General features: G+C 47.2%; 1 protein-coding gene and 1 long non-coding RNA gene across 3 annotated transcripts in view; one reads left to right on the top strand and one right to left on the bottom strand.

Moving 5' to 3' along the window:
* Positions 1-23,214, bottom strand: part of MAMDC2 (MAM domain containing 2) — a 162,861-nt gene that overhangs the window by 67,190 nt on the left and 72,457 nt on the right. For both annotated transcript variants that reach the window (XM_025931643.2, XM_086684980.1), the window contains 4 exons: positions 19,388-19,659; positions 17,146-17,230; positions 14,004-14,141; positions 440-696 (listed from right to left, as the gene is read on the bottom strand). In XM_025931643.2, coding sequence (XP_025787428.1) covers positions 440-696; positions 14,004-14,141; positions 17,146-17,230; positions 19,388-19,659 — 752 coding nt within the window. The remainder of the gene's footprint in view (positions 1-439; positions 697-14,003; positions 14,142-17,145; positions 17,231-19,387; positions 19,660-23,214) is intronic.
* LOC147574715 (uncharacterized) lies at positions 5,772-23,132 on the top strand. The gene is made up of 2 exons (XR_015243453.1): positions 5,772-5,982; positions 22,530-23,132. It is a non-coding gene; the product is annotated as an uncharacterized LOC147574715 (long non-coding RNA).

The raw sequence follows: 23,214 nt of genomic DNA, 5'->3' as shown, positions 1-23,214 counted from the left end.
TCCCTCTCTCTCAAGACTCTTCACTCAAGTAAGGGGAAGCTTCCTCCCTGCTCACAGGAATGGAAAGTCAAGAGTGGGTTTCACTCAGAGGACGTTCATCTCTTTGGAACTCACCAAGACCACAGAGCGAGGTTCCGAGGGAAGTGGGCTCAAGAAATGGAGTTGATTGACTGGCTTTTTCTCTATCTGTCCTTAAGAAGAGTCTTGGTAGAAAGTGAAGATGACCAAGCAGGAAGAAAGAGGAAGAGGGAAGAGAGGAGAGAGAGGAAGAGGGAAAAGTAAGGGGAAAGCAGAGGGGGCCAAAGAAGGGAAAAGGTAGACGGACACGCACGGAGAAGAACGGACGAACGTGGCCGCCGGTGTCGCCCGATCGCCAGGCCTGTGCGCCTGCGCAGAGCAGTGCGGCCAGGGCCCACGTGGACACACCTGGCGGACCTACCTCCATGGGGTACGGCGCGCTGAACTCCACCTCAGCAAGATTCCACACACCATTCCCTGGCTTGTCCATTTTCCAGATTTCCTCGTAAAGGCCAGCCCCATCCCGAGTGTAGAGGGAGAAGATATTGTCATTCCCCTGCTGGAGTTGGTAATAAAACGACAGGCAGCCGGACATGGGGGCCGTGGTCATCGGGGAGATGAGTTGCGCCACCTCCTGGAAGTGCTTGACGTAAACCGAGTCCACGTACATGTAGTGGCCTGAAAACCACACAGACGACACACTGCGTTAAGACAGGCCTGGCGGGTGGGGGTGGGGGGAAGCGGGGGTGTTTCAGAGGGCGCGAGACGATTCTGGCCGCGAGAAGTGTGGCCGGAGCGGGTGGGTGTGGCGGCTGGGGAGGGGGTGGGGGCAGGGGGAGCGCGAGGAGCTCCACGTGCTCTGCCAAGGACGGGACAACACCCACCCCGTCTCTTTGCCTCACTTTCGGTTGAAGTGAAATACACACATGAAAGGTAGAAGCGTCAGCTGCAAAGTGCTGTAATGTTCGGGAGCTGAACACAGCTGTGGAAAGAAACAGAACATTACCCCGGGAGGCCCCCCTCTCCCAGGCTTTCTGTTGAGTTTCCAGATTTCTAAGAACATGCCAGGCATACCATCTGTTCCTTCAGGGGCACAGGGGGCCCCTCCTGTACATCTTTACAATATACACAAAATGTCATGGAGTCTTTTTGGAGAGAAACTAAGATTTTGACTTCAGACGAGATTACAAATTGTGCCTAACAGAACATGTAGACAGGGTTGGGATTCGGGTGTTGGGGCTTGGGACACCACTCTTGACGAGGCCTTGGGGGACTCTGGGCCGGGAGGCTGACCTCCCTCAGAGGCATTTTGTGAAAAAGAGAAACCGGGAAGCAGAAGGCAGTGGGGGGTGGGGGGTGGGGGGCGGGCGGGGGTGGGGTGGGGGCGGAGCCTGGATCTGGCACTGAAGAGACCTGAGGTTGAGTCCTGCTGGGACCTCATGCAAGTTACTAAACATCTCTGGGCTTCGGTGTCCTGATCTCTACAGTGAGAACCACATACTCCCCTCCCAGGGCTAATATGAGCATTAAACGAGATTATGTTCGTGAAGTGCTTACCATGGGCTGGCACGTTGTAATTGCCTAACACAATTATAATGAAAGGAATGTCATTAATGATTCTGGTACCATGCCTTCCCCATTGTCTGTTTTGTGTAAAGGGTGGTTTTTATTATTAGCGATTTAAGCTGCAGTGATGGAGGAGGGCAATGCAACGTAGCTTCAACAGAATGACCTTTTGTATTTATGAGTTCAGAACAATTACAGCTTAATATCTTTCTTTTAGTACATGGTGACTATTAACAATACTTCCTTTCATCCTCAGCAGTAAGGGGATTAGGAAGAATATATGCCATCATACACCGGATACTTGCTTTGCTTCTAGACCACCACCCGGTGTGCAACAGGCCCCAACAAATGATTATTCAAAGCACAGATCCAGCCTCAGAAAGCTTCTCACTCAACAGGGCAGAGGGGACAGGTGGATACATCAGGGCTTGCTTTCTCCCGGCAGCAAATTGCTCAACCCCCTGAATCATCTCCCTTGTTGAACTAGAATTTCTCTCGGCATCTTGCCAGGCCGTGCAACTCTGAACAAATGGCGATCACAAACTCAGATGACCGGAGGGACCAGCCAGATCAAGTATGCAAACTGAAGTGGAGCGGGTCAGGGAGAAAACAGAGTGATCAATTAGTTGCCAACATTTGAAATCCTGTTTCATCAGCAATGAGAAACAGAAATCAAGCTCCTCTAGAAATACATCAGAAAGTCTGATAGCGCTGAGCCCATATTCTCGCGCTGCAGCGAGCCCCTGGTGTAAGAGTGGCGGCCCCTCGCAAGGGCCTGTGTTCTCTGGTCCCAAGACTGACTGCATCCTTCCCTGTGCTACCAGCTGATGCCCCGACATCCAGGCTGGGGCCTCAGGCTTTTCCCACTGAAGCTCAAAGTCTAAATGTTCATAGAAAATCTATCCATCTGAAAATGATACCCCCAGTATTAGTTTGCTAGTGTTGCTATAATACAGTGGCACAAATTGGGTGGCTTAAACAATGGAAATATATATGTTTTTCCCAGCTCGGGAGGCGAGAAGTCTCAGACGAAGGTGTGGGCAGGACTGGCTCCTTCCCAGGGCCGTGGAGAATCTGTTCCACGCCTCTGCCACAGCGTTGGGTGGTTGACTGGCAATCTTTGGCCTTCCTTGGCTGATAGATCTCTGCCTTCAGAGTCATGTGGTGTTCTCCCTTTGTCCAGGTCTCTCTCTCTGTCTGCCTCCCCCTCACTTTTATGAAGACACCAGTCATGCTGGATTAGGGACCTACTTCAGTATGACCTCATCTTAACTAATTATATCTGCAGCAACCCCGCTGCCAAATAAGGTCACACTCTGAAGTGCTGGGAGTTAGGACTTCACCATATGGTTTTGAGGAAATACAATTCAACCCATAACATCCACCGCCACAATTTTTTAAACTTTGTACATGCCAAATAAACATATCTGCGGGCTGGAAACAGCTGATGGGCTCCCACTTTGCTGACTCTGGGATGTGATTTTATTTTATTTTATTGTATTTTATTTTAATTTAATTTAATTTAATTTAATTTTAGAGTTTATTTTGAGAGAGAGAGTGAACGAGCTAGTGCGAGTTGGGGGGGCACAGAGAGAGGGAGAGAGAGAATCCCAATCAGGCTCCGCGTCGTCAGCACAGAGCCCGACTCGGGGCTCGAACCCACGAACCAAGATCATCACCTGAGCTGAAATCAAGAGTCGGATGCTTCACTGACTGAGCCACCTAGGCACCCCTGGGAAGGGATTTTAAAGGAAGAATCAGAATGTCAGACTAAACAGAATCAGAGAAATGTCTGAACTGGAAGGAAGGCCATGGCCCCCCATCCTAAGCTCCAGTGCCCCCTGTAGCGCTGTGGGGGGCCAGCCAGCCTCAGCTAGAATACTTTATTCACAGAGAGCACGTGTGACCAGCTAGTCTCTGTAACACACCTTTGCTCACTGATGACTCTTGTGTCAAAGGCAGAGAGGAAATATTTCATGCTCTTTGAAACAGGTCTTCTAATGAAACAGAATCCCTTTCCATGATATAGGCCAGTGTAGGGGTGCGGGCCTGGCGGGAGGAGAGACCTAACACTTTGTTTCCCTGGGACTTCATTGTAGGGGCCTCTCTTTCTCTCTCTCTCTGCCTCCCCCCCAAATAAAAAAAATAAACTTAAAAAATATTACACATTATATTTTATGACTGCATTGGTGTAAAGATGAACATAATTTAGGCAGATTTATTATTATATTTGTTGCTATCACATTCATTTTTTCTCTTCTGACTTTAGAATAAATAGAGTGAAAACATTCTCATGGATCCCTAAAAATGTCCCGGCTCCTAGGCACAGTGACTATTGTGCCTACGGGTATGGTGACCGGGGCCCCAGCTACTCCAGCTCTCTCCCCCTTATCCTTCACAGCCATCACAACTCCTCCCCAGCTAATCCATGGTTAGCGTCTTCTTCTTGGAGGACCCAAACTGACACAGTCCTGAAGAGGGAAATCATTCCCCTCGAGGGTGAGGAGCGTCTCCAAGGCCTCCAGGAGACTCTCGGTGAATCCAGGAGACCTCACAATCCACTTCCAAGTGTTTTTTCTACTTGTGGAGCTCACGGTAACTGATTTAGAGGAATGTCTCCCACCCGGTCCCACTGTGAATCCATTTTCCTCACAGTTGACAGGTCTCTGATAGCTTTCTTCTTCTTCTTTTTAATGTTTAGTTATTATTTTTGAGAGAGAGAGAGAGAGAGAGAGAGAGAGAGAGAGAGAGCGCGCGCACACGCACGTGGGGCTCACAGACTGTGAGTTCATGACCTGAGCCGAAGTCTGACGCTCAGTCGACTGAGCCACTGAGGGCGTCCCTGATAATCTTCTTTAAAGGCTAGTTACTCACCTCCTGTGTGCACAATATTTTAAGCCCTGGGTTTGCTGCTAAAGTGCTTCATTAACAACTCATGTACAAGACACTCAGCTGAGTGAGCCACAGTCACATTTCGGATCCAAATACCATCCGGTAAACACAATGTGATGTGCCCACAGTGAGTCAGAGAGGCTGCTGGTACTAAGACCAGGACTGCTGACACGGAGTCTCCTACGGAGCCGCTAGACTAGACCACATTCTGCTGCCCTCCCCGCCCTCCCCTCCGTCATTCAGTTGTTGCCAAAGTTGGGTACTATTTACTGACAATCTGAGAAAGACTGTTTCTCCCTGGGAAACAAAAGGTACCTGGCTCATCATAAGTTTATCATCTCAGTCGAAGGGTGGGGATAGTCCAGAAGTCACCAGGTGTTTGCCCCAGGAGGCCAGGCTCAGGGTGTATCATCCTTCCTACCCTGAGGAAGAGCAAATGTTTGGGTGAATGCAGGCACCATTTTGTGTACCCTTCTGAGGAATGGAATGAAGAAGGTATTCTTGGACAATTATGTCTCTGGTGGCTGGTATTATGAGAATTTTCCTGCCCAGTTCAATGAGGCCAGCCCTTCTATCTGGCCCAGGGTTCTAGGGCCTCCAGAGAATACCTAGGAGAGGCAATTTTATCAGATCCTTTAAGGGTGAGTAGGTTGTAACTAGGTACCGATAGACCCTCGATGTACAGACCCTGTAACTAACCAAATCACTGGGGATCCTGCAGGCCAGGCAGATTTTTAAGTATTCAAACTTTTACTGGGTATGAAAGAGTCCACAAAGGGGCCATGAGTTCTCCATACAATTGAAACTTGAGAAGGTCACCGCTACCCCTAAAGTCATTGTTGCTTTGCCACACTCAGACTGCAAGCCAGTCTATCCTTCCCTAATTCTCGTTTATACACAAAGAGGCTGCAGCTTCTAGGGAAAAAAAACAATTTCTAATTCTGTCGAAAGATCACCATCTTGGTGATGCCAGCCCAAGTCCCCCTCTGAGATCACGCTCTTAGTGAAGGCACACATATCCTTGCTTTAAGTGTACTTTCTTCCTTTCATGCAGCATCCCTCTGTATATTAGCTCAGCAGCCCATGTGGAACCAGTGGCCCCTGAGAGGTAGCCATTTTCCCTTGAATTAGAAAAAAAAAAAAAAACAACCTTGAGGGCAGTTCCTGAACTTTTATTTTCAAACAGTCTGGCTAACCAGCATGCCATAAAAATTGCCCTTGGCTTGGCTCCAATGCCAAGGCCTCTGACTCAGCTGTGATTCTGCCTTGTTGGCTACATTTGTGCCCCAGTCGCGGCGTCTGTAACCATGTCATGTTGTCTGGACAGGCTGTCTCCTGGGTAAGCGGGAGAGCGTGGTCTGAAGAAACCCAAGCCAGCTGGAAACACCCACTGGTCTGCTTCCACTGTGAGGAGAGAGCACCCAGAGACAGGAAGTTATCATGCCTGCTCTCCCCGTCTACAAATCCAACACTGATCTTCACGGGTCCTTGGTTGCAAAGGTTTGGGTAAGTTTTACTATATTAGAGTCAGACGCTAGTCTTTTGATACAGCTTCCAGAGATGATGCAAGTGTAATAAATGAGTATGAAGTGGGATGTCGCCCAGTCTCTGCTAAGACCTCAGTGCCAAGAACAATGGGTGACAAGTACCTTGATTCTATGGTGTCAGAATAGGCTCCTTTTTGGTATCCCTGGCATCTAAGGAGGCACCACCAGATTTATTCCGTCTCTCCCCTTCAGCCTGAATATATGAGGCCAGAGGAGGATGGGAGGGGTCACAGACAGAGTCTCTTTGAAGACAGGTGTCCCGGAGCTAGCCTGTCATGTGTTTTATTTTGACTTCTGAAGGGAAGGGCAAGGGATTGCTTCCCCTTTCGTGTCTTGGTCCAAGAGATGGAGATCTTGGAGACAGAGCAGAGGAGGGGAACTACCATCCAGCCTCACCCCTGACCCGTGCTTGCTCCTGGTTCTTGTATTGCCCCGCACCTCAGCAAGAAGGTGCTCAGAGTTCTTGGGAGAACTCGATCAGTGATAACTGGGGTTTGTGGGGTACAGAGGCTGGCACCTGACTCTTGACAGATACACCGAAGGGCGAGATGTCTGCGGACAGAGTGGAGAGAAAGGACTTGGTTGCCAGTGAGCTCTAACTTCCGGAGTTTGGTGGGGCAAAGATGTGAGTCTTGCCTTAGCCTAATGGGTGACTCAGAAGGCGCTGGGTTAGAATGTCTTGAAAGGAACTCGTCTCAAAAGGATTGTACGCAGGGTGGTAACTCCAACAGACGGGGAGGGGGGGGGGCGCTGGGGGGAGGGAGGTGTGTACCATGGCCTACAGGTGCTAAAGGGGATTCCTAGATGGCAGCCAGCGAGTGCATCACCTCGGTCTGGGAATAGTGAGGTGGGATTCCCCACCGGCAGTGAGAGGAATGGGCACCATCGGTCACCGAAAACCCTCTGTCCCCTGCCTTTCCTTTTCTGTTGCCCTGTCACACCTCCTCTAAACCCGGAGGGGCCAAGGCAGCACAGTGAGAGGGAGAAGAGGAGGGAAGAGCAACAGAAGTATGAGGAAACGAAGCACAAACCCTTCTCTCTGTGGTGCTACCGTGCTTTGGTCTGGGGGGAGATTTGAGTCGGGTGAGATGCTGGAGTTTTGACTGAACCGAACTTAACTCTTGAAGAGGAGGCTGTTAGTGAATACTTGAAAGCAACCAGGAAGCTAAGGGAAGTCATCCAAGGGCAGGGAAAGGCGAATGAGCAGAGCTCACACAAAGGCAGGGGTGAGAAAATTAACAAAGCTGCTTCCCTACTGAGAGATTAGGCAGGGAACCAAGAGATCAATGCAGAGAGTAAATGGGTCACACCATTAAGATGATGCTTCAGCTCAGTCTGAACTGATAGGAGAAAAGGGGGCCATGAATTATAAAAAGATGATCCATCCATCTCAAGGTCTTGAAGGTCATTCTGACCTTAATTTAGGTTTTGAAACCTCGCTCAGCTCCTAGAGTAGCACTGCGTATGATTTTTAAAATCTTAGCAAAGTTCACCTGGGTGGCTCAGTCAGTGATTGACTTCGACTCAGGTCATGATCTCACAGAGCACATCAGGCTCTGTGCTGGCAGCTCAGAGCCTAGAGCCTGCTTCAGATTCTGTGTCTCCCTCACTCTCTGCCCCTCGCCCCCTCTCAAAAAATAAACACTAAAAATTTTTTTTTTAAATCTCAGCAAATGGAAAACAGTATGGAGTTTCCTCAAAAAAACTAAAAATAGAACTACCCTACAACCCAGCAATTACACTACTAGGCATTTATCCAAGGGATACAGGTGTGCTGTTTCGAAGGGACACATGCACCCCCATGTTTATAGCAGCACCATCAACAATAGCCAAAGTATGGAAAGAGCCCAAATGTCCATCAATGGATGAATGGATAAAGAAGGGATGGTATATATATGCAGTGGAGGATTACTCGGCAATCAAAAAGAATGAAATCTTGCCATTTGCAACCATGTGGATGGAACTGGAGGGTATTATGCTAAGTGAAATTAGTCAGAGAAAGACAAAAATCATATGACTTCACTCATATGAGGACTTTAAGAGACAAAACAGATGAACATAAGGGAAGGGAAACAGAAATAATATAAAAACAGGGACGGGGACAAAGCATAAGAGACTCTTAAATATGGAGAACAAACAGAGGGTTACTGGAGGGGTTGTGGGAGGGGGGATGGGCTAAATGAGTAAGGGGCAATAAGGAATCTACTCCTGAAATCATTGTTGCACTATATGCTAACTAATTTGGATGTAAAAAAAAAAAAAAAAAAAAAACAACTCAGCAAATAAACAGATTTCCCTCATGATTTTCCAAGCAATTATCTTCTTTTTTGCCAAGGCAGATAGGAAACAGTAATGATCTGAGCTGTCAGTAGGTTACCTCCTGAAAGATTTTGTTTTGTTTCACAAAATATTAACAAAGGAAAGAATCCATACATGATGAATCAGAATGGTGTAAGAAAAAGCAGGATAATATCCCATCCTCTCCAATATTCCCACGATGTCCCACTAGAGTTCTTATTGCGTTGTTTTAGACATTGACCACCATGAGACAGAGTGCTCATTTGAAAAATCTGACTCAGGGTTTGGGGATAACTGTTAAAACCCATGGCCCAGTGAAGGAAAATTCATAGACGCATCATATTTGTCAGATATTATATTCACTCTTCCCTTTTCTTTTCTTTCAATTTTTTTAACATTTATTTATTTTTGAGAGACAGACAGAGACAGAGCGTGAGCATGAGCAGGGGAGGGGCAGAGAGAGAGGGAGACACAGAACCTGAAACAGGCTCCAGGCTCTGAGCTGTTAGCACAGAGCCCGACTCGGGACTCAAACCTACCAACCGTGAGATCGTGACCTGAGCTGAAGTCAGACACTTAACCCACTGAGTCACCCAGGCGCCCCTCACGCTTCCCTTTTCTACAACACAAAGGCTGGAACCCTCCTGGGAAGATGTCCTCAACCTCTTGAAGTTTCCGAGCAGGTGCACAGCTGCCTTCACCCCTGCTGTTCAGTTCTGTGGTTTTCACCCAAGAAGCAAAGGCATAAGCTGCTTCTAGTAGATGAAGGAACATGAGATGAGTTGTTTGTTTGTTTGTTTGTTGAGCAAAATCTGCTGCTCTGGGTAGACATCTGAACTATTTAATCTTTACTTTGCTGCCCAAATTGATAGAGCTCAGGAAAAATCAATATACCCAGTAGAAGGCAAATGTAATAAGCAAGACAACCGTTCTCTTATTTAGAGCACCAGAGGGGTTTTGTTTCTACCCCAAGAGCAATTCAGGTCAAAACTTTGAGTCCTATGGGCAGAGAGCTGTCTATATATTTCAAGTAAAATATCTGAGAATCTTTAGAACTCGTCTGTTTTAGCTCCATTCCAGGTAGGAGGAAGCCTTATATAGGAGTCCAGGTGTGGGGAGTGTGAGTGTGTGTGTGCACACGCGTGTGCATACATGTGTGTATGTGCACTGGGTGAGGATGAGACGGCTGTCTGGCAACTATTGGTCAAAAACATAAGTGTAGGGAGTGCCTGGGTAGTTCAGTCAGTTAAGCATCTGACTCTTGATTTCAGCTCAGGTCTTGATTCCAGGGTCGTGGGATCGAGCCCTGTGTTGGGCTCTGTACTGAGCACAGAGCCTGCTCAGGATTCTCTCTCTCCCTCTGCCCCTCTCCCCGACTCGCACTCTCTCTCAAATAAAATAAAATACAATAAAATACAATAAAATAAAATAAAATAAAATAATCAGTGTCAAAGCTCAAGAGAAATGGAAATGAAATAGCAGAGATCCAGGAGGAGCAAGTAGGATTAGGCACCCAGGCTTCCAGTTCATCACAAGCAGGAACATAACGTAGGTCTAGGAGCTACTCTGCTATCATCTTACGTCTCAGCATTCTCAAACACCCTCCAACTACTGAATGAGTACCCACTCTTATGCCTCTACACCTTTGCATATGCTATGCTTCTTATTGATCTAGCCAAATAACAGTTCTGAGATTTCTTCTTCTGGAAAGCTTTCCCTGAATCCCAAAACCAAGGTGATTTTTCACTTTTCTGTGGTCCCGTATCATTTATTTCACATCTCTGCTAGTCATGCATCACTGTGCAAATTTACATTTGAATAATTTTAGAAATGCCATAATATACATTAACAAAGAACTGTATTAAAGAAAGGCACTGAGAAGTCCTGAAAGAAAGAAATCTGTTGAACTTTCTTTAGCTCAGGGTTTCCCCTGTTTATTTTCCTCCAGTGACAATGAGTGGTGAATTTGGAGATTTTGATGGATAGCATTTAGGAATAAAACACTAGAACTCCAAGCCCGAGAAGTTGAGGGATCACCCAAAGCGGATAACGAGGTTTGGAGAACAAGTGTTCCACTCCTTGCCTGGTCCTCTTTCTCTGGCCTTTGTTGACACACATATGGTCAGCATGTTTCAGGGTCACAGATGAGAGTGAGGAAGTTCTAAGGGTGATGTACTCCTCAGAGGATGGATGACGCTCAAGTGACACAGTCAAATGCATGACCCAACAGTAGGGCACAGATCTGTTGCCTGTCCCAAGATATATGTGTTCTGAGCCAACTGGTCCCCACCATCGCTGAGGATGAAAAATAATGCGGGGCACCTGGCTGGCTCAGTTGGTGAAGCACGCGACTCTTATCCTGGTCTTGTGAGTCCCACACTGGGTGTAGAGATTATATAGAAAAAAGACAGATGATGTACTGAACAAGTAATCATTAGATCGTGATATTGATTACTCAATATCTGCCTCTGGAACTAATTTTTAAGTGATTTGGGAAAGATTCTCTAATATTTCCCCATATTTAAGTTTGGACATCTATGATAATGACACCAGGGATTATAGCAACTTTAATGTATTAGTCTTTCAAGATTCTCTCCGCTCTCTGTACTGTATTCTTGAGATATGGTGGAATGTTATGTTGGTTGTCTTAACGTTTTGTTCTTCGAATGAACCCAGTTGTTATTTATTTGTTTATTTATTTATTTATTTTTATTTTATTTTTTTTTAATTTTTTTTATTTATTTTTGGGACAGAGAGAGACAGAGCATGAATGGCGGAGGGGCAGAGAGAGAGGGAGACACAGAATCGGAAACAGGCTCCAGGCTCCGAGCCATCAGCCCAGAGCCTGACGCGGGGCTCGAACTCACGGACCGCGAGATCGTGACCTGGCCGAAGTCGGACGCTTAACCGACTGCGCCACCCAGGCGCCCCTTGTTTATTTATTTAAACATTTAAAAATATTTATTTATTTTTGAGAGAGAGAGAGGGAGAGAAAGGGTGAACAGGGGAGAGACAGAGAAAGAGGGAGACACAGAATTTGAAGCAGGCTCCAGGTTCTCAGCTGTCAGCATAGAGCCTGACACGGGGCTTGAACTCATGAACGAACCATCAGATCATGACCAGAGCTGAAGTTGGACGCTTAACCGACTGAGCCACCCAGGTGCCCTGAAACCCAGCTGTTATTTAAAATACTCATGCACAGCAGATCCTGGGGGCCTCAGCTGGTTAAGCATTTGATTCTTGGTTTCAGCTCAGGTCATGATCTCACAGTTTCCTGAGTTCGAGCCACATGTCAGGCTCTGCACTGACAGCACAGAGCCTGCTCGGGATTCTCTGCCTCCTCCTCTCTCTGCACCTCCCCCACTCATGCCGTCTCTGTCTTTCTCAAAATAAATAAATAAACTTAAAAAAATAAAATACTCATGCAGATTCATGGATTAATCTGTCACATGCTAGGTTATCACCCACTCAACACATGACAGCCAATTACAGTGTGGTTCCTACAAGTGGAAACGGGCTATATTTCTGGAGGGCCATAATATGGATATATATATATATCCCAATCTTTCGTCATTTCCAAAAGTGCTAACCCTTCCTTTTAAAAGAAGGAAGTGAAAATGTTTTGTCTTTTGTAATCGCAATTATTTATGTAAGTGACCTTAGATGTATCTAAAGAAATCATTTCTGGGTGTTTTTTGTTCTCTTGTTCTACCATTTGGCCTTCCCTCTACTGAGTAATCAGTGTCTGGTTAACCAACCTAATACCTTTTGCTGTGATCGCTTCTCTCCCAGCTCAGAGGCCTCTCCGATGGCCTCCCATTGTCAACAGAATAAAGTTAAAATCTCTTTCCTGGCATGTGAGGCCTTGTCTCTGCCTGTCAAGATCATACCCATCCCTCAAAAGCAGTTGACTTTTATCATGTCTTCTAGGACATCCAAGGAACAAGTGATCCCTCCTGTTTCTGAATACCCAGACTTTTCTTTTTTTGACCAAAGTGGGGGACCACGCTTAGAGCACTGGACACAGGCTACCTTGTCTTACATCCAGGTGTGATAGAAATCTTTTTCCTCTCTCGGATGTATGTTCTTTGAAACTGGGCAAGGACCTTAGGAGAAGTGCCATTTTATTGCTATTTTTCCAGTCAGCCCCCGTACAGGGTCAAATGAATGAAAATGCTAGATCCAAAGTTGGATTTGTCTTAAACAGGTGAGCCCAGGAGGCTCCAACCTTTTAATATGCAGTTACTTCTAAACATCTTGTACTGGACATGTTGAAAAAGAAAAGGAATATATAAAATGAAGGTTGCGAGATAGAAGTTGGCTAACTGGGCCTGGCCAGAGGATGTGTTTTAATGGCTCATGCAGTATTTTTAAAGAAAATATTTACCAACTTTAAAAAATTTGAGAAATTTTATATAAAACCCTTGCCTTCCTGATTATCTTAAGAAATCAAAAGATCTGTGCCCCACCCCCCCCCCAGACCTGCATTCTCACATTGGCAGCAATTGATCGGAGCTGAGGACCCTTCGTACAGGGTATGCACTCTCTAGTTTGCCACAGTCCTCCCCCAGCCCCCATGTTGCCCACTTTATAACATCCGCCTGGCTCCTTTAGGAAACTGAGTGTGAGTTTGAATATAAAGGAGACAGAACCGGAGCAAAGGGAGCAATAAGGTCAGGATGGAGACCGTCTAGAGCCAAGATAAGCTGCAGCATGGCCGCTTGAAAAACGGTTAGAGACAAAGTTACAAATATACATATAAAAATAAATTATCACAGATGAGCGGCAAAGGGAAGAACATGTTCTTTACAAGCCGGCATGCCTTCAGGTATGGGGACACAGTGTCATCGTCAGCAATTTATCGGGACTGAGCAGATGACCTCAGTATCCACACGGCAACAGATCAAAGTAGACAAAAGCGCTGTTTGCCACAGAACCAAAATTCCTATTCTTGCTGTCGATGGAGAGTCAGTTACCAGAATCTCGCTCGTTGGCAAGACCTTGGGGTTGAGGGCTGGAATGGCTTGCAACTGTGGGGAGACCGCGGCTTTCATGAAGCCTACCAGGGTCCAGGTGAGGGCTGTCGTAATCCTTAGGAATAAGCCCTCGGCCTGTGTCTCCCTTTCTGTGGAAGCTTTCTCCTCAAAGGCAACCTGTCACCAATAGCCTCTGCTCTCCATCTTCCTGCAGAGGCCACAGTCCACGTGGCCACTAGGTGGCCCTGGTGCACCCCGCTTTCAGGATCCCTCCTTGGTCATTTAGGCTCACCTCAGGGCCACTTGGGAAATTCTTAAGGACTTGTTCCCACCACTCCATCTGTCTTTAGTGAAAAGTGACCTAGGATCATTCCAGCCTGGTCTTTAGAAATAAGAAATATCGAACAACAAACATAAGAAAGTAAAACATAATATGGAAATGTGAAAATAGCAAGACCAGGTCACAGGTGCAGGAAAGCCTTGAACTGGGTGGCCTTCTCCTTGGCTAGAGAGCTTCTGTCTGCTGTCTGTCTCGATCTCATGGCCCCTTCTTTCCTCTCTTTCTAGAGGCCTCCAGGCGCATACTCACCCTCCCTTCCCCTTCCTTCTCTGTTGACGAGGCCACAGTTGGGTCAATGTAGACAGGAGGGGGGAAGAGGCAGAAACACTTATTCCGGGAAAAGGACCCCATCTGTCCCCAGCTCACCTAGTTCGTTCTTGAAGGTGTGATCCTGCGGGAGAATGGAAGGGGAGTTCCGAATGTTTCCTCCTCCGACAAACCAGTTCACATTGGGGTTCCAGCGGTTCACAAAGCCACACAGGTGGTTTTCTTCGAAGTCACATTCTGGCAGAAGAGAAAGAAAGAAAGACACACTTTGTGGAGGCACAGTCACAGCGAGGTTTGTATCTCCATGCTCACTGCAGGGTTTGCTCTTAGGGAAGGTTTCTCCTTCCCTTTGACCGTGGGAAGTTCTGCACCAGGATCCCTGGACAATACTGGAAGTTGTGATTCATCATTGCGTCTTTGGATTATGGCCTGTCCACTTGCTAGCCACGTGGCTTACAGCATGACTTTTCTTAGCCTCTGTTTCTTCATCTGTGAAACGAGAGGATCACTCCCACCACACAGGGCTGTCGTAAATGTGGACAGCTCCCAGCACAATGGTTAGTGCTTGGTGGGTCAGTCACGTCGGCTCCAAAGCCCTATTTAGGACTACTCTCCTAGCTCCAGAGGGTAGACAAGATACCCGGGGCTAAAGGACATGTTTCCTAGATGCTAACACCCTCTGCTTTTCTTATTAATAAAAAATAGAATAGACAAGGAAGGCATATCCTAGGCTCGGGGTCCTTCTGCAGCTACTGAAAGGACAAGAGGGAAAATGAAGAGACTTCACCCACCCCCTACATTTAGTAGCACTGACATGTTTGTGCAGATAAACTGTTCCCAGTCAACAGACTCCTTTAGAAGGAATAGGAAGTTCACAAACCAGTGCCTCCATTGACTCCCATAATCATCAACTAAAAATATGAAGTATGATTGTCCTGGCCGTCTCTCATTGTCCTTGCAGACCCCGCCCCTACCTTTTCTCACTCTGCTTTGTCCTTCAGAGGTGGACTTGTATGGACTGTATCAATGGCCTCCCCTGCCGTCTGGCTTCCAGTTGGGTTGGACCGATGGAAAGTTGGAGGAGAACAAGGTTGGTGGTGTTCATTCCTCCAGCTCCAGCCCTGCCAGGTCACCATGGGTTGGCTGTGTCCCTCTCCTGAGGGCATAGGTCTTGTCAAGAGCCCTCACCACACAGCCACTGGCTCCAGGCTCTGGTGGCCCCTCCTCTCTTGCCCTAATGACTGATAAATCATTGCTCTTACTAGTCCTGGATTACCACATAAGCTTTTGCCGGTTTCCTTTACCCACCCACACCCTTGTAGCCCCTAAAGAGGCTTCTTCAAATTACTCAGGTTGAATGGACCTTCTGATTCCACTTTCCTGCTGGGACCCTGACTGATACCGTTATCGATGTGTTTTTACATTAGCCATCCCTTAAAGAATTTAAGATTTTTAGCTGCAACTTTACCACTGCAGTTCTGTTAAGTGATGCCACACATTCAGTACCAAAGGCTCTGCTGAACAATAAAATAAAAAGCAAAATAGTCCTTCATGTGCCAGGTACTGTTCTGAGCACTTTATCTGAATTAACTGAATTAATCCTCAACAGTAGGTACTATTATTAACCTTATTGTAGAGGAAATCAGCAAAGGGAATGCACAGAAAGAAAGCTGAGGGAGGGGACGGTGGGCTCCTGCATCTCAACAGGGTAAAGGTATTGAGACTCCTTTGGTTTTTTTAACACACAGGAAGCATTTGAGCAAGGAAAGAGAGGAAATTGAAGAGAGGAAATTAACATTTTTAAAGTGCCCAGCACTGTGTCAGTCACCTTGATACCTTTGACCACATCAGTTTCCACCTTATTCCTGTGAGGGAAGCATTTTATCTCCATTTTACAGGTGGAGAAACAGAGGCTGTGGGGCACAGCGAGTGGAGGTGGGAGCTACTAGGAGGCGCATGGGTCTAACCCCCTCCCCCCCATACTTCAGAACATGGTCACATTCCCCCTCCGCTTTCTTTCACTTGCCTTAGTATTACACTTGGAAGGTCAGAACAGACAGGTGAGATTCAGGAAATCAACAAAGCCTCCTTTTTATTCAGAACTGTCTCTGACTCTCCTTCCTCTTCCTCTCCATAGCCATTCAACCTCCAAAGACTGTCAGTGCCAAAAAATCTCTCAAATCTACCGCCTTTTCCCTATTCAAGCCCAGTGTTAGACCTTCATGGTGCCCCGTTTGTAATGTTACAACCTCTTCCTGGGGGTTTTCCTCTCCTATATATTCTCCTTGTTTCCACGTCATTTTCCATGGGACAGCCAGAGGCAGCCTCAGGCCCCTCCTCTGCCCACTCCGAGCCCCTGCCAACCATGGAATCATCCATACTCCCTGGCTGGCTGGCTGAGATCCAGACTCTTCCTTAAGACTCCCTTGACAGTCCTGATTTAACTCCAGACACCCTACTCAGCTTCTGACCTGAGCCTGAGAATGCCCTCTGCTTCCTCCCTTCTGGGGTCTACCCATAGAGAGCTATTCCCTTCCTGCTCTGCACTTGCACTTGACCAAATGCCGCCCCAGCTTCATGAAACCCCAGCTCAAATGCATCGCTGGTGTTCAGTCCTGTCAGATTCCTGTCCTCCTCCTCCATGCACCCCCACAGCCTGGCCTGGCCTTCTCCAGGAGCACCCATCATAGACAGAAATAGTGCCAGGGGCAGACGGACAGAAGGTGAGCCAGCGGCCACAGAGCAAAGACTGTGTCTTCTCTTTGCACCCTCTCAGAAGCCGGCACATAAAAGGCACCCAACCAGCCCTGCTCCCGGGGCATCTAAGCAACAACGGTGACATTAAGACAGGGGCGGAGGTGTGCATGAGAGAAAAGGAGTAAGCTGAGGAAAGAAGGGAATAGGATGCCCGCTTTTCTGGCAAAACCTGAGTTCCTAGCAAACCGGAAATTATTTTTAATAGAGCATGTTGAGGTTCAGGAAGTAAGTCAAATTATAGTAGTGGCATCTACTTTTCCTTTATATATCCATCCGATCCGGGCAAACCCCAAGGAGCCTTCCTCCGCCATAGACAGACACAACGTATACCATTCAAGTGAACCTCGCAAAGCATCTGAACTACTATGCATGATGCGCTGACTTCTATGAAATACTTTGCCTTCAGGATTGATTCAGTTCCCTCTGGCAACAGATTTTAGAAAGAGATTCACGCTCCGATGCACTGAAAATGAAGCCCACTTACCGATACAGTAGCCGGTTGTCATCTTGATTTCAAAGAGTGCAATGCTGGCTGTGTTTCCCTGGCCCAGCACACCTTCTATTAAAATCTGCACGACACATGAGGAAGCAAGGAGTTAGGCTACCCACACTGTGTTTCCTTGGTTCAGTATTTCAGTTACTTGTCAGGAAATGCTCAGCAATTCATGGCAAAGCGAGATTGCTTATCTCCGCTAACTGCTATTGTATACCAATCTCATGGTGGGCTTTGTTAAAAGAATATGTGTGCGTGTGGTGTGTGTGTGTACAGGTGAGCAAGGTGTCCAGTATACGCTTGGAGTCAAGTGTCTTTAATTGTCATCCCAACCACCCCCTTCTCTAGAGCCTCTGGGGGCACCGAGTGGCCGTGGATGGAGAGGAGTGCCCACACCCCTGGAGAAATCCGTTCTGAGAACGGTCAGGAACTGAGGGCAGAGGCTTCAGGGGGAAACCCTTCAGAGGAGGGGGAAGAGGAGGAGGGAGGCACAATCTGACCAGCCGTGGGAGACTCCACGGGAGACAGAAGAGCCTCATAAAGCAACTTGTACTTTCTGTATTGCTGAAAAAAACCTGAAAATTTTACATAAAGAACAGAAGGCAGCTCGACAGTGTCTGTGGCTGATTTCAAGCACTGTTGTGGCTCACATTTGGTCCAGTTTCTGGACGTATTTGCTTTTCCTTATGTGATTTTAGACCAATCTCTGTCAACTATGCTGGTAGATTTAGGATCTATGCTGGCCGATAGACAGGAAGACAGTATGAACTAGGGAACCCAGACCTCAACCTTCCCTCAACTCTCCCTGCTGCCTGGCGGGGAGGCTGCATGTAGCAGGGGAGGTGGGGGGAGAGAATACAACATTGCAACCCTTTTTGGGGGGAGAGATAAGAAAGGGAATTGAAAGGGGAAGTAGAAATGGAGAGAGGGAGCCCGGGTGGCTCCGTCGGTTGAGTGTCCAGCTTCAGCTCAGGTCATGATCTCGCTATTTGTGAGTTGGAGTCCCTCATCCGGCTCAGTGTTGACAGCCCACTTCAGATCCCCTGTCCCCTTCTCTCTCTGCCCCTCCCCCACTCGTGCACGCACGTGAGTGCGTGCTCTCTCTAGCTCAAAGATAAACAAATATTTAAAAAAAAAAAAAAAGGATTTAAAGAATGGAGAGAGTTTTCGTGAAGGCCCTGTCTCACGAAATATCATACTTTGTGTTTGGACAAGTGAGTTCAGATCCCATCCTCCTTTCCTGTCCCACATAACACCCAGCTTCATGTTACATCATCTACCTTCCTTTTCCAACACTTCTGAGGGAACAGCTTCCATCTTGGGAAAGGATTAGAACATATCCTTTAAGTGGTTTTCCCCTTTCAAGGTATCTTCACTTTTCCTTTTATCTTAGTGAATGTTTTCTTCAAGATTTGTAGCAAACAAGCCATTAGGAAGATAATACACACAGCTTAGAAGGATGAAACAAAATTATTAGAAATGAGAATGCAGGGGCGCCTGGGTGGCTCAGTCGGTTAAGCATCTGACTTTGGCTCAGGTCATGATCTCACTGTTTGTGAGTTCGAGGCCCACATCAGGTTCTCTACTGTCAGCACAGAGCCTGCTTCGGATCCTCTGTCCGCCCCCCTCCCCCCCGCCTCTCTCTCTCTCTCTCTCTCAAAAATAAATAAACATTAAAAAAAAAAAAAAAGAAGAAGTGAGAAGGCTCCCAAAAGCCCATTAGAAAGCAAATTTCCATTGAAGAGATTGGTTTAGGTCCATTTGGATTCTCACAGAAGTCCCACTTAAATAGACAAGAAAAAAATCTGGGAAGAAGTTCTTTTAAAGAATAAGCAAAGTATCAATTTGCTATATATTAATTATTATTTTTCTTCTGGGATGCATCTCTTTTTTAAAATGTTTATTTATTTATTTATTTTTTGAGAGAGAGAGAGAGAGAGAGAGAGAGAGAGAGCACATGTGGAGGAGGGGGAGAGAGAGAGAGAACCCCAAGCAGGCTCTGTGCTGTCAGCGCAGAGCCTGATGTGGGGCTCAATTTTACAAACCATGAGATCGTGACCTGAGCTGAAACCAAGAGTCGGACGCTTAACCAACTGAGCCACCCTGGGATGCATGTCTCATGAGGCAGTGCATCCTAACATAGGAGATAACTACCTTCAGTGGCAGAAGGTTGCATACGATCTCAGAATAGCACAATGCTACGTGATAAGCCATGTGCCTAAATTCCACCGACCTTGAATTTCTTGGAAGTGTTCTGTAAGTCCAAGCTGGCTATGAGCCAGCTGTCAGAAGGCTCCTTAGCTGACCAAAGCAAGCGATCAAAGCTTTCGTCTTCAAATCTCACATAGAGGTTCAGCCGGCTGGTATCTGACAGAAACCTTGAAGACGCAGTTATCTGGTAGACCAGTCGGAGGCAGCTCCATTCCTCAGCCTGTAGGTCAGAACTTAGCAGCACGGCCTTTTCCCCCTGTTTGGCAAAGGAGGTGTCCACGTAAATGTAATGGCCTGGAAAGAGAAGGGAGCCCCGGAAAGATCAGTCTGCTGTTTGCAATTCAGGGAAATACACAGCTGTGGTCCAGTGAAGAGACAGCCTGCAGATGCGTTTCAACGGCCCATCGAATGTTGCTTGCACATGGGATCTCTGCCTTCTTGTGAAAAATTAGAAGGCCCCACAACACAGAGACCACTATCACGTGACACGTGACCAAACAGGCTGGAGCTAAGGAGTGCTGCCTCTTCAGAGGGCGACACGGGGGCTCCATTTTACCATAATCCCCACGACTCCCTATTACCTCCTGACACTGAAGCCAAGAGTCCGTGGCCTTTTATGATCTTACACCAGGCCCACTCAGCATGCAGCTTTCAGCTTCCTTGTCCCCACGTGAATGCGAGTTTGAGAAGTCAGGCGGAGGGGCTGCAGGAGCCAGAAAAGCAGCATGCCTCTGCTGGAGTCACAATACCTTGGTGGACTCAACCTTCTCCTTCAACAACTCCCCACATACCCAGTGATTTGGCCTGCATTTAACTGGCATCATTATTGCACATCGAATGTATTTGGTTGCCACAGATCCTGGGGCCTAGGCACAAAAAGTTCAGTGTCAGCTAAACGTCACAGTTCTGATAACTAAATGGGAACGCAAACGTAAATCACGGAAAACAGGCCGCTCATCACTTCCTTCCCCCCACCCCCTCCTCCTTCCTCCGCTTTTCCTTCTCTCCTCTTCTCTCTTCTCCTTCCCCTTTCCCCCCAACCTCCTCCTCAGCCTCCTCCTTTCCTTGCCCTCTTTATAGTCCCCTCCCCTCCTGCTGCCTCCCTTCCCCATTCTTGACACCGATAGGTGGAGATCTGCGGGCTATACCAGGATGTGGAGCAGAGTTTCTACGAAAAAAACCAAAAAACCACGAAACAAAACATATTGGAAGCAAGAACTGTAACCTGAGCCTTCTGAATCTGACTCTGTTCGGCTTCCTACAGCAGTGACCTGATGTGCCTGCGCATCTCGGGGACCCACTGCACTCTCATGCTTGCTCAGAGTTTCCCATATTCGTGGCCAGCATCTAACCTGCGGCCTTCCATCCTGGAATCACCTCCCCCACCCCTTGCATTTTAGGCTCCCCAACACCAAACTCTTACTAGAAAGGCCCTGAAATTCCTCTTTGCTTTGCTTGATGTCCTTCGGCCCCCACCCCCACCCCGCACACTCATTGCCCCAAATGCCCACCCCAGCCGGGCCCCCTGGGCTTTCGTGGTGAGCACTGATGGGCCAGCAGACGCTCAGCTGATGGCCAGCCTCGCAGTTAGGGTGCTATCTTCAGGGAGCTTCCCTGGCCTGTGAAGGGTTTTGAGATCAATATCTACTTCCAGCGGGCAGTCTTTCAACTTCTGATAGCCAGGGCACAGTGTGCTGGGACCATCACTCTGGCAATCTGGCCAGCACATGAATCACAGGGGCCTTCTTGGTAGCCCTGCATTCTATTTGCTGATGAATGTACTGTCTTTCAGGTGTAATGGTTATGCTGGGGTGACCGTGCGGTGCAGTGGACCCCACCCAGGATCTGTAAAGCATAACCGTTGCTTAAAACTTTACCATGCATAGGCTGTGTCATCAGTTTCTGTATCTGCAAAATGGGGATAACAAAACAGTGGAGTCCGGTTACCTATACATTAATACTTTGGGAAGGCACTCAACGTACTCGGAAAAAAACAACTGAAAATGACCCAACCACTGCAATATATACAGACCCACACGGAATGATTTCATACAAATAGCCACTAAATAAAATCTGCTTCTATATTTCAGCACTAAAAGGAAAACTGGCTGTGTTGCACATGCAAATAGTATAATATATAGGGAAGCACATCCACTGCAGTCTGCAACTTAAGGAAGTTTCAAGGGCAATTTTGATGGTGTCCGATTTTCACCTTTTGTGCCGACTTGAGAACGTAAGGCCCCAGCGAGCTAGGACTTGCAATCTACGGGGTCATTGTAAGGACCTGATGAAAATGATGTATCTAAAAATGCTTTGTAAACTGTAATGCCAATTGTCAGTTATTTCTCTTATCGTCAGGGGGAGGGGTCCTTTAGTTGTTCCAGAGATAGTGAGAAATTGACGTCGCCTCCTTTTTGTCCACTACGGTTCAGAGCCAAGCAACATTTGTTGAGGCAGCAGACCAGTAGCACCTTTTCAATGCTAAGACGACAACAGTCTTCACCCAGTTCACCTCAGTTGACCCCTCCACGTTGACGTCTAGGCCTCTATGCTCTTTAGCGCCGGGCCCCTCCTGGTTGCCTGTCCTCACAGCTAAGCTCCCCTGGCTGTCATCTGGGACTACTCACCATCCCATCCAAACTGGACCTGGGCACATGTATGATCCTTGGCACGAGTGAAAACTCGTGACCTAAATCTGATAATGATGCCTATGTCTCTATTTTGTTAGCTCTTAGTACCACGCATGTCGAACATAAGGACATGGCCTTCTTTCTGGCAGCTTCCTTCCCCGGGCTGAAGTCCAGCCCCCTGAACTCAGGCAATGACCTTCTCACCAGATTTCCTGAAGGCCTTGCTGCCTGTCTCCTGGGATGGGGTCCTGCCTGTGGAAGCGCATGGTGGAGAGGGGGGGAGGGTCACAGTTATCGCTCCAGACTGATGTTGGTTCAAATTCCAGTCACATCACTTACAAATCGCGTCATTTTGAGCCAGTTACTTATACTATCTGAGACTCCCTTTCTTCATTGGTGGAATGAGAATGCTAAAACACTGACTTGGCAGAGTTTTAAAGATTAAATAAGGTAACGTAAGTAAAGATCTCAGCACTGTGCCCAAGGGTTTGCATGGGGCAAACTCTTAATAGATGTTAGCTCTTATCTTTCCAGCTGCCCGATCAGTCTACTCTTCCTGGTGGCTCACTCACCTCGTCATCTCACGTGGGACCTCCCTGATGCCAGCTGCCACTTGCCTTACCTGCTACCCATCATCCTGCTCTTCCGACACCAATTCCTGCCCACTGCACGGGATATCCACCTGCAGCTGTATCCGTTCTCCTTGGTTCCTGCTCCAAAGCTGTGGGCACACCTCTTTCTAGGTCTCAGCCACAGCCGTCCCATTGCCCGACTGTGTTTTCTGCCATGACAACCATCTCTGGGATCTACCGGCTGATCAAAGCAGCCCAGGTAAGAAAGCATGCACAGCACCCGGCAGATGTTCAGAAGGTTGTTTTTTTTTTTTTTTTTTTGCCTATGTAGGAGAGAGGATGCCTCACGTAGCACATCTTCAATTATGTATAAAGCTATCAGCTTACATTTTGAAGGAGTCTTGCTTTCTTCACACATCAAAGACATCCAAAAAATTAAAAAGTCAAATGTATACAAACCGCAATGGGCATAGGGGTTCTCAAAAACTGTTGACTGTGTTACTAGAAAATAAATTGTATAGCATTTCTCAAATGTAAAAACTGTATTAAATATTCGGGATTGTTAGTATCTGTTTTTTTTTCTATCAGACTCACAATTATTAATAAATCTACTGATTACCTCTAGCAGAAGAAAGTTCTGTTCTGAG

The sequence above is a fragment of the Puma concolor genome, chromosome D4, assembly GCF_028749965.1.
Source record: "Puma concolor isolate L17-30 chromosome D4, mPumCon1.1.hap2, whole genome shotgun sequence".
Lineage (NCBI taxonomy): Eukaryota > Metazoa > Chordata > Mammalia > Carnivora > Felidae > Puma > Puma concolor.
The sequence above is the reverse complement of the archived record's forward strand: the minus strand, read 5'-3'. Positions and strand labels throughout refer to the sequence as shown.